Source organism: Anser cygnoides, chromosome 16 (assembly GCF_040182565.1).
Source record: "Anser cygnoides isolate HZ-2024a breed goose chromosome 16, Taihu_goose_T2T_genome, whole genome shotgun sequence".
NCBI classification, from domain to species: domain Eukaryota; kingdom Metazoa; phylum Chordata; class Aves; order Anseriformes; family Anatidae; genus Anser; species Anser cygnoides.
Window position 1 is genome coordinate 12,928,503 of NC_089888.1, and position 12,072 is coordinate 12,940,574.

Genomic DNA, 12,072 nt, shown 5'->3' on the forward strand with positions numbered 1-12,072 from the left:
TGCGGAACCTGCTCTAGGAATGTCTGTACCACGTTGGCATCCAAAACATGAAAGAATGTAAAATGTAAGTGTGGGTTTTAAGGGGAAAAAAAGATGTACATATCTTCTGGGAAAAAAAAAAAAGCAGCTTTGACATTAAAAAACATGGCAGAGCAATATAAGGCACAGTCTCACAAAGTTGCATGGAAAGCCTGAGTGGAGGAAAAATTCAAGTTTCACAGTTTGGGTTCAGATTAAATACAATTTTTTTTGGATGCCAAAGGGCAATCTCGCAGTGCTGATAGAAAAAAAACCTTAGCAACAAAGAGACTTGTCAATATTATTAACACCAAATGTGTTCCTCTCACCACTCATACCCTTGGCTCTATTTTTGCCGTGCACTGAGCTTCAACATGGCATGGTCAATGACTTTCACTTGAGTTTCCATTTTTATGCAATACCTGGCTCACTGTCTCTGGGAATAATTTTAAGTAAAAATATTCCTGAGTTTTCTGCACAGTATCACACTTTTGTAATAGTGAGCTGTCAAATCTTAAAGTCTTTTTAATGCAAACACTGTCCCTCCTTTTCACGATGTTTTTCCAATCTTGCATGAGGCAGTGATGTGCAGCAATGTCATCAGTGCTGAATTTCAAGTCCTCCCCTCCCTGGCAAGAAATATTTTCCTCCTACAGTAACAAACCCACCCCCCCTTGGTTGACTCTGGCAGAGAGCCAAAAGGTGACTGCCACGGGGTGACAGAGCAGCATCTTTTCAGCATCTCCTGAATTTATGGCTGTATTTTCTTCTCCAGTTCACAAGTCAAACCAACAAACTTTCCCCACAGTGCAACTAATGGCTTCTTGTACGCCAAAAGAACCCACAGTAAGCCCTGCTACAAAAAAAAAAAAATAAAAGAAGGACCAAAACTATGTTCTTAGCACAAGATTTTTATATATATATATATTACAAAATTACAGTTTAAATAAAGAAGTAGAAAAATAAGGAATTATTTGGAAAGTGCTTGTAAAATACAAACACCTCCTCAAAAGGCATTAGTTGTCCAAACTACCACACAGAACTGATCCAAACTTTCCGTGAACTACCGAGACAGTCCAATCAATGCACTGAACACAGAGGTTGAAGAAAGGTGATAAGCATGTTTGTACTAGATCTATCTCAATCTGAGGAAAGCCAGGTCTCAGTTCCCGTTCTGGAATCCAGCTTCACTTGTGTCAGTATCGTGTTCCTTAGGGAAGGGAAAAGCAGAAACAAAACCAGAAGAATTTTAACTATAGAAATTGTATATAATAACTTGTATACAATAAGTGTAACTATAAAAATTCAGATTTTCACCTTAAATAGACTATTTGAGAAGCTGGGAATACTCAGCAGAAACATGTGACCTGCCAAACAGAAGCATCAAACTGACTGCCTGACACAATGCTCCCTGGGAGTAACAATGCTGCTTTCACATCTACATTGTAGCATTAGCAAGCACTGCAAACATCGGTGAGGCCACATTGCTTTATCATACTGCACAATTAAAATTGAACTGTATTTAGCTGAAATTACCCAAACTACACTTGCATGTATTAATCCCCCGATTAAAATAAATGGGAGACTTAATAAATTGAGCATTCTATACAGATTACCAGACATAAGCGTTCTGGATCAAACTTCACTGGCTTACTTTATCATACATCAAATGCCTCAACACACTGCTGTGCCGCCTGAGCATAACAAGCACAGGTGCTACGAAGACGCATCAGCTTCAGTGCTGGCTGATGCTACTAATAATTCACTTGTAATTCTGTTATTAAAAATACCTGATTCAGTTTCTTAAACTCAACCACTTGGAAGAAGATATGCTCCAGTATATTTTTGGCATCTTGCTTCTCCTTTGGGAGTTTACTTGTTACTCCTAGGATATCGCCACATTTTCGTATATAAAACTCCAGGTCATCATCAGTACCTAAAAAAGCATCCCAAGAAAGGAGGCAGGTGAACATCACACATACCCATGCTGCCTGGGCAAAAATATACTAAATACCAATCTCTGTTCATTTTTCGTATCCTGGGGAATCTTACAAGTAAGTTCAGAGGACTAGCCGTGATGTATTTCTGCAGCTAGTACTTTCTCTTCTTGTTTCAATTTAAGGTGTGTTAAGCATAATCTTAACAGGTACTTACCGATAGTACGAGATATTGCACTGCTAACTTCAAAAAGCATTCCCCAAAATAACTGAAAAGGAAGCCAGCAACTCTCTAACAGCACGCCTTCCAACTCATATGTCTACTTAAACGAGGAAAACAATAGACAGAAAGGAAAATGAAACTGCACTGCTGCTAACCGATGTTTTCAAGACCAGTAAACCATGTATCAACTTCCAAGGCTCAGAGCAATCTTGGCCCAGAATTACAACTGTGGATTTCCATGAAACACCTATTTCCCTCCAAAAACTGTGTGTGTAAACAATCAGTTTGCTCCGCTTACATTTGTTTGTAATCTCTGCAAGACGAGCTTTCTCAGATGAAAAGGTTTCATCCAAGTCAAACAGCTCCAGAGGGGGAGGAGGCAACTCTCTGAAAGCAGGTGGAAAAACCTTGAAGAGAATCAGCACAATTTATTGCCAATTATTTTTCTTATACTTCACAAATCTCTAAGATAACAGTTTTAGACTGGACTTCAAGAAACCTATTATAAAGTCAAAAGCAACTCCAAAGCCCAGAGTACAAAGGTACAACCTTTTAAAAATTCCGTTTGTATTTCATAAAAATAACTGAATATTCCAAAAGAATTTAGTCATGAGTATGCCAGAGTTATCACCTAGCATCACAACTAGACATACTGCATTTGCACGGTTTGTTTTTAATTTTGTCCCAGGAGATACGGGTGATTCAGTTTAGTATTCAGATAGTCAAGGCACTAAGCAGGCCATAACAACTCACACTGAAACGTATCTACATTAATTCTGGTAAGGGTATTTTCTTTTTTATGCAGTCACCACTTATGCCACAAGTGTAACTGTGCAATTAACAGGGCTTACAGGTGCTTAAAAGAGTACTTTATTTCTAAATGAACACATTTTAAAAAAGCAGCACGAGACACTACTTTCAGTTGCATCCCTGCAGCTGTCAGCATCACAGTAACGTTTCCTCAGTGGCCAAGCCAAAAAAGGTTGGAGCCATGATGGCAAAAGGCAGATACCTGCATTTTGAAAAAAGTTCGACACTGCACTAGCTCCCGTTGCTGCCAGCACTAATCTCTGCTGGTAAAAGGTTGGCCAGCCTTTGCTGTAAAAAAGCTATTTCACTTTCTGCTTCTTGAACAGATGCAGAAGATCGAAGAATAGCAGGACAGACTGGCACCTCCCCTGGCAGCAGTCAGTGTATTGCTCACAATACATCGCTTTCTGAAATGCCACCTTCTGTTTTCACAGTAAAAGGTAAAAGCCAAACCCCAGTGGCTCACAGGACTGGGAGCAGCTAGTTGGCTGAAGGGATTATACATGCAAGGCATTCTGAGCTCTCTAGGAAAGTTAAGCTATGGTACCAGATGCTACATTTGAATTCTTAGCAACAGAACTTGAAAAGCATAAATAAGAACTCCTTAAAAGATTTTGCAATGTATTCATCTCCGAAGTCATTAATTATTACTACAGCATTTCTCTCCCTCTCTTGTTTAAAAGAAATACGGAAATGAGAGTTTTTATATGAAACAAAGACTCTCCATATCCTTTATCAGCATGGAGATTTTACTTACAGCTGGCTGGAGGACGGGTAGTGGAGTCTCAAACTGAGGCTGAATAAGTTGGAGAGGTTCATGCTTCACATTCAGCTGTTCATAAGCTCTGCAGCACAGAAGACGACACAGCATGACAGGAGAAATAACACACCATCCGTTTCCATTTGCATGCATTAAAGGCTATAGAAGTTAATTTTTACAAAATACAGGGGTCAACATTTTGCACAAAGTAATAGCATAAAACTGGGACGTATAATTTTTGAAGGACCCCAGAGAACTACGTATCGGTAATAACTGACTTCTAAAGCAAACAAGTTAGTTAAAATTACGACTGAGAAGACACTAATGATAGCTGGATATATCAGATGAGGAAAAAGAAGGAAGTCACACCTCTCGATTCTTCAAACAACTTTTAAAGAGATGAACGTGCATGAGGAAAAAGTAATCCAGTTCAAAAATAGCTGATTGGGGATTTCAAAGAAGTTTTACAGAAAGTCCCTAACCAAAAGCCATTAAAAAATTATGTGTTATGGGATCAGAAGAAACATCTCACAATGAATTCGCATCTACTGAAAATACAAGAAATATGGAGCAGGAAGAAAGTGTCTGCAAGAGTGGAGTTTCATGAAATCTGTGTTAAGCCTGCTATTATTCAACGTGCTCATATGTGACCTAGATAACGTGAGTTATAAGGGACAAAGCTGCTAGTGCTACAAAACTGATAAAACTCAGCAACAGATAAATCTCAAGCCGGAATTATTAGGAAATGCAAAGGTGAATGAAACTCAGCTTCTGTCAATGCCAAGTAATACATACGTGGAAAAACTACTAGCTCTCAGTTATCACTCCAGAAAGTACCCAACGTCGCTGCAGACAGTTCTACTAAAAATATCAGTTCACTGAGTCAGCAATAGTAAGAAAAAGGAAAAAAAGAACATCAGAAACTACAGCTAAGAGAAGAAGCAAACCAATGTCATGCTCAAACCCCTGGTATATCCATATTCAGAATGCTGCCTACAGCTCAGTCTCTTCTGCTCCTAAGCAGACACAGTACACACAAGCAGAAAATGCAGAATACAGAATGCAAGAATAATTAAATAAAAAATTCACAGCTGCTGACTTGATAACTGCAGGGAGGGCAGTTGTATCCAGCTGATAAAGGGATGTATCAAACAGCTTTGTGAAGTCTCTTGGGTTCTCATCTCCTTCTTGCAGACAGACTCGCAGTTGTTCAGACAGCGCAGCTGTATCTGGGAGCATGGTATAGTCTGAAATCTGAACATACGCACAGACACACACCATTATGATTTAAAAAGAGCAATCCATTTACATAGCCTCTTTCTAGTTTATACCTCACCTAAGATCTCATCCATAAGTAATTATTTCACTCTTTGCCAGGTATGACCCTTTGCAGTGCAGATTACTAGATCAGGAAACTGCAAATTCTGCTGTATTAGCTGTAGAGCCACTTGCCACATGAATGGAGCGTCTGAATTTCTGTTAATTCTTGTTAAAGTAAAAAAAGACACCTTACTAGTCAACTGTGCAAGACTTGTTCTTTTTATGCATAAAGAGTATACACTTTTTCGTATTTCCAAAGAAAAATAACATTTGCATATGCCAGTAAAAAAAAAAAAACTAACCTAAACTAAATTTGATATAAACTCAAGTGCATACTTACTAACCTGGAACAGCAAATAATCTCATAAACACAGGCAAATTGGGAAGAGCCTTTCACAATTGAAACTGTACGAATAAGCACCAATCTAAGTCTAACACACACATTTTTTCAATTTATATTTTATGCCCAGTCCATCTGTCTACTCAACCTCATACCTTGAATAAGGGGTGTGTAACAACAACAGTATTCACCTAGCTGTTAGACATTTTTCTCTAAATGCATGTTTTGGCAAAACAGGTGCTGCTGGCTTACACTATTATTTACTTCCATGTGACGGATCTCTCTTACCTCAGGGTCCTCCACATCCATCTGGTTTAAATGGATATCTGATGTTGTGAGCCATTGGAAAAGCACGTCCTGGGGAAGGGTAAAACTTTAATTTCAGGAAGGTCTGAGTAATCTACTATAATACTTAAACACTCGTAATTTAATTTAATAAATTAAATACAGTGAAAAATAAAAAATGGGTAATAAGTCAAATAATATCTCGGGATAAAATACAAACTTTATATGTATTTACTTAGGGAAGCAATGAGTCATGACAACGAGCACACTTTGTGTGAGATGTATGCTTTCAGGAGAACACCCTTCTTACACATAATGGTATACAGTGCACTTTGGAAAGTGCATTGTGATCGCCACGTATCAGGAGCTATACACGCAAAGGTTTATTAATCATAACGCAATAATCAAGCACTAAAGAAACTATGAAAAAGTAACAAATAAATAAATCAAAAGATCTACTGACCATTTTAATAACAATAAAGTGGTGAACAGAAATAGGAAAAGTTTTTCAGAGTCCTATAACAAAAGCTGTGTCTTTAAAAAGTCCTCCTGTTACTTGTGCTCTGACCAAGTCCCCAGGATGTTAGCACAGGGTCAGAATCTCCGCACTGAATCAATTTCATAGCTGTCTTGCTCTAAGCTTTAAGAGGAACCTGGTAAGCTTGGATTTCTTTAGAACTGCTGTGAAAACTTTTTTTTTTTTTTAAACTTACCATGATCTTACCGTTTTCTTCTTTATCTAAATATTGATCACTGAACATGTGGCAAGATCCCAATGCTGCCATCTTTCCACCTTGACTCTATCAATAAAGAATACAATATAGCAAAAAAATCCTTCCAAATCATAGTTTTCGAGGCAATTGTTAATGGCATCCAATTACAAAGCAATTTAAAGAAATAAGAAATTTTGGAATAAGTAGTGCCAAAGGCAGTTTCAAACGTGGCACGCTCACAAGAGCACAGCATTATTAAAAGAGCATATGCTCTTAAGGCTCATCAAATTACAAAAAATACTGATCTGCATTTCATAAGATTAGAAAGACAACTGGCTGGCAATCAACAAAATCCCAGTATCATCAACAGTAGCCGCACAGAAGTTATTTTTGCAGAAAAAAAATATTTTTTTTCCATGAAGCAAAAAAGAATTAAGTAAATGAATGCAAACCTGAAGGACAATGACACGTGCACGTCAATATAGCACATATGCACATCAGTTAATGAGAGAAGAGTTTGGTAATTTCACTATTTCTAATATGAAAATGCAAAATATTCTGGTTGTTATATTTTCATTTAGCTAAATCAAACATGCATGAAAATGCATTCATGAAACATCTTTGGAATTCTTCTCTAACCAGATTATCCCTTAATCCTTCCACAAGGACACATATAAAAAATAGTAAGTTTTCAACAGAACCAAAAAGCCTGTATGCTCCCCGCACCAACTGTGAAACTCGCAGCATAATATAACCATAAAGACCACTGTAATGAGTTCGAAGATACCTCAGAGCTCCAGCCTGTCTAACAATTTCTGATGTTTCTTACTCCATGTTTCGCAAACAAAGTTTTAACTTGAATTCTACACACTTTATCCACAACAGCATAACTGGACAGCATCCTCTGCTCTTCCTTTCCACTCCTTCACTTTCTGTTGCTGTTCTTTACCGTATCTCTTCTTTGCTCCAAGAGATTTTGTTTTCCTTCTGACAAGTTTCTCGGCTCTGCCTGAAAGAGAACCTCTGTCTCTGGCTTCATCTTCTACCTTTTTGTCTACAACTTCCACAAACTAGACAAGGAAAAATGATGCCATCTATTTGATGTTCACATCATAGTATTTTATTACAGGAAGAACTACCTGCATGATGTGTAATGGTTTCCATTTCAGTGATCAACCCATGCAAAAGACCTCTTGAAGGTACAAACGAGTTATGTGGATTTGACTTTCAGACTAATGTAGTTGTTACAATTCTCAGAAGAAAACACTTTCTTCTAACACTTCTAAAGTTTTTTTTAGTAACACTTCTAAAGTTATGGCTTTACATAACCTAGATGACTTACATTACAAAGACAGCTTTTTTACAGTAATGCAAATCATTTCAAGATTATCATGGGTGCAAGGTTAGGCATGAGCCTACAGGCCCATTCGATCTATGTACAAATATCGTGTGTGGAGAGGGATTTTATCTTCTGACAACTGCAGATAAAATGCAAACGGTAAGCGTACTTGTAAATTCACTTCACGCTGCTGCATGGTCTTTGATTTACAGGGTGCATTTCAGCAACAACAATGAAGAATGAATAAAGGCATCCTCAGAAAAAAAAAAAAAAATCACCTTCCTGCCTAAGATATCAAAAAACACAGTAGTGTTAGCAACTCATCTGCACAGTAAAATGTGTGCTAATAATTATATCCAGGAGCAATATTAATTTGTTGTACCCATTAACTACTACTTAGTTTTCAAATTTTATTTATTTTTAATAAGCTAACAAAGGACAGATCCTCTTTGTTAACTTGGTATTAATGAAACTAATAATCTCATCAAACAGTCACTAAAACTATGAAAAAAACAAACAATGAAACATTACAGAAGAACTAAAAATACCACTCTGGCATCCAAATAGTCTTCCCTAGTGCTCCCAGAAAAAAAAATCACAATTTTTGCGGGGAGCGGGGGCAGAATACATGGTTCGTTTCATGAAGAATCATACCTCATGCTGATAGAAAGCAAGAATAGGCCTGTTGAGCGGGAAGCAGACAGATCCTGTTGACAAAACAGCCACCGCTGGCTTCATCACATTCAACGTGGCACCAAACGGATACACAAAAGTGAGAGCTCTGCAAAGAAATACAAAACATCCTGAAGTACCTGCACGTATCAGGTAGGCTGGACATTATTTATAAGACTCAGTTTATCTGCCTAAACTGAGCAGTTTAATTGTACACTGGTGGTAGAATGTCAAAAGCCATGCTTTGAAAAATTCAGATCATTAAAATGACATTTTAGTCTCCTTCTACAGGCATTCCCAGGTTGACAACTCGTCTCACATAACAAAGATTGCTTTTGATTTCTGTTTGCCTACTCCTGTATCCGAGAGAAGCGCAGGGCTACTTAACTCACAGACAAATATATATTCTGAAACAAAACTATATTAAATTATATTTTACACTTACATTTTTCCTTGTAAACAACCACACAGTTACTTATTAGTCTATAAACCAGCAGCAAGAAAGAATACAAACATATGAAATTATTTATGGAAAAACTGTATTCTTCTCAATGCCTCCTCACTTCTCTGCAGAATAGAGCAGTACGGACAGAAAGTTAAAAATTATAACAGATGTCTATCTTACCCTGGAGTAAAGCTCTCTAAAAATTGTAGGGTTCCTTTGTCTACAGCCAGACCACCCACTATCTAGAGCTTATTCACATTTATGCTGTTTAATAAAATTCAAATCTACAGATGAGGGGAAAAAAAAAAAGGATCTAGTCAGGAGAGTAATAATTCACCCCAAAATCTATCACTCCTGCTCCTTAAGTAGCTATCAAGAGTTACTAAACAGTCTCCTTTCCAGATATAACCTTGAGGAGCAAGAAGCTGACATAAACACATTAGAAAACTTCAACACAACTGAAATAAACTCCTGCTAGATTACGAGTCTGCTAATTGAATTAGGCTAAATCTTTTCACACCAGCTACCTGAAAGGAAAACACTCACTGCAAGTCGTGTCCGCTTCCATCTTCATCTGTTGTCTCAAGTGCTGTTTTTCTTGCAGCTTCACTGATTCCCCTAAAACATATTGAAAAGCAGAACCTAGTGAACAAACGATGGATTAACAGAGTTCATTGTAAAGGTCCATATAGCCAAAATATTTACCTATTCAGAACTCCATCAGAGATAAGAGCTTCTTTTGGGTGGTGGTACTTGTAGTATACGTTTCGTACAACAGCATCTTGGATTAAAAAAAATAAATAAAAAATAGTAAATTTACATCTTCACTGATCAATATGCCAGACACAGCAATGTAAAATGAGTATAGTTCTTGGCTTCCCTGGATGTTTGCTTCTAACACCACAACACTGGCATGCAGCTCTCAAAAGAATTCAGACCAGCATTCAGATCAGCCTTCACTACCACTTCCTTTTGCACTTAAGGGGTTAGAACAGGAATACATTTGCAAGTTCAAATAAAAATATGAAAAATAAACATCTCCATGTCTTCCACATTTCTACAGATTAAAAAAAAAAAGATCAAATTAAAAGAATACATATCAAGTTTGTCAAGTTCAAATTATTTTTTAATCTATCTATTTTTATCTACCTTTCAAAAGCACGAAGCTCATAGTGTTGATTCAAACAAACAAAAAACAGAGTCTAAGGGACCAAATACCACCAGAGAGCCTAAAAAAATATTTCATGTACACTGAGACACACAGCTGATTTATATACTTTGGCTGTACAAAACCTAAGAAATGGCATTTTACTGGTCTGCTAAAGGAAAGTGCCACTGTTGATTTAGGGTGAGCATGGAGTGATTCAACTCATTAAAACGTGTGGAAACAAATTTCTAAAGTGAAAGGCCTTTCAACCAATAAATGTCATTAGTAGTAATTTTATTTTAGTAAATACCATCAACGTTGTCAAATATAGCAAAGGCACAGAGATGACTGAGTTGCTACCAAGCCACTTGTTGCTGTCAAGTTTCCACGTCAATGGAAACCTCTTGGTGTGTTTCATTACTAGGCTTCCATGCACATACTGATTTCGGAAGACAGTATCTCAAAAAGATACAAAAACATACTTTGTGAGAGGGATCTGCAAGGCTCATACCTACAAAGACTGAACCTGCCCTTTTGATTTTGCTGAAAATGTAAGAATAAAAGGTATCAGTAAGCCCCATTACCATTATTGAAAACGATTCCATATTCTTCTAACAAAAAGTTAATATTGGTGCCAGATCGGGACTCTCCACCTTCTCTTAGCATCACCAGGATGGCTCCACCATCCTCCAGGAATTTCTTCAGAACCAAAAACTAAAAGACAACAAACATCCAGAAAAACATACATGAAAGAAGCTAAAAGCAAGACTGCAAGAAGTTGTACTGGGATGAAGGAAGGTAAAGGATTCTGACTATTTACAATGAACTTGAATGATCCTATGAGAAAAGCATTCAAATCTTAATTTGTGTAAATTCATATATAGTAGTAATATTGTAAAGTCTTCTTTGCTGTTCTTTTCTATTTCACATTAAGCCAATCTTAAATACAACAAACTTGCAAACAATCACTGACTTCTTACCTCAGCAGCACTGAACTTTTCTCTTGGACCAGCCGTTATCCACAGTTTTACCCCTAACAGTTTCTCAGATGTGATCTCATCTTTTAAGCTACAAATAGATCAGTAAGAAAACACGTTATTTGGGGATATGGTCCTGAACCATAACTTTTTCTTTTTTTTTTTTTTTAAAGAACCAGCAAACAAACATAAAGCAAATTACTTCAGTCGCCTCACATCCTTTAATCTTGGTTTAAAACTGATAACTCGAGCGACAATAATCCTTAGAAATCTGAACCTATCAAATCGCAAAGAACCTCTAAAGATATACTTTTTTTTTTTTTTGCTCCAGAACTGGTACAGACTGCCACAACTGCTGCTAAAATTTGTACCACGTAGGTCTCCTCCTTCTTCCTTTTCCCTCTGGACTTACTCTGTCGCGGACAGACGGGCGATAACCACATGCCCCAGGGCCGATCTCCTTTTATCCCAACCTCTAAACCGTGCCTCCGCAATGCCCCCCGCGCAAGCCAAGGCCTCCCTCCCACGGCTGGGCCACCCGAGAGCTGCACACGAAGGCAGCCGGGCGCCGGGTGCGGCCGCAAAGCTCCTGCCCCAGCCTGCCGCCAGCGCGATAAGCGGGCACCGGGCTACGGGGCGCCCTCGGGAGGAGACCCGCGGCCGGAGGAAACCCTCGGTGGCCTCGCGGCCCCCACCGGGGCGGCCCCGCCGCCCTCACCTCAGGATCCTCCAGCTCCCCCGCAGCCTTTTGCGCCAGGCCTTGTAGCTGCCGGTGAGAGTGAAGGCCTCCCCCTTGGACGCGTTGAAGACGATGGCGTTCCCGCTCCGCGGGCCCTTCTCCATACGGCGACCCGGGGTTAAGCTGCAGGAAGGCCGGGAGGAGCGGCCGGGAGCAGCGGCCGAGCGGAGCCACCCTCCGCGCCCCGCCGGCCGGGGCAGGGGGCAGGGGGCAGGGGCCGCGGAGCCGCAGCGGGGCCGCCCCAGGCCCGGCAGTTCCCCGCCGCCCAGCAACGCGCACGCGCCGCCCCCCCCCCCCCGCGCTGGGGGTCGTTGCGGTGGTTTGCTCCGTTCTTCGGGAAACCAGGG

The 12,072-nt window shown here is 39.3% G+C and overlaps 1 protein-coding gene across 2 annotated transcripts; it reads right to left on the reverse strand.

The window, feature by feature from the left end:
* Nucleotides 1-913: 913 nt before the first annotated feature.
* IFT52 (intraflagellar transport 52) lies at nt 914-11,992 on the reverse strand. 2 transcript variants are annotated; one of them, XM_048049086.2, is made up of 14 exons: nt 11,705-11,992; nt 10,990-11,077; nt 10,594-10,723; nt 9,568-9,643; nt 9,409-9,480; nt 8,400-8,526; nt 7,303-7,476; nt 6,407-6,493; nt 5,697-5,765; nt 4,848-5,002; nt 3,746-3,833; nt 2,477-2,585; nt 1,809-1,954; nt 914-1,228 (listed from the first exon to the last, which is right to left on the reverse strand). In XM_048049086.2, exons 1-14 carry the CDS (start codon nt 11,827-11,829, stop codon nt 1,181-1,183), a joined length of 1,494 nt encoding a protein of 497 aa, XP_047905043.2. In that variant the 5' UTR covers nt 11,830-11,992; the 3' UTR covers nt 914-1,180. The 2 variants fall into 2 exon arrangements, with proteins under 2 accessions (XP_047905043.2, XP_047905042.2); XM_048049085.2 differs by lacking the exon at nt 7,303-7,476 and having other exon boundaries at nt 11,705-11,988.
* Between the last annotated feature and the right edge of the window lie 80 nt (nt 11,993-12,072).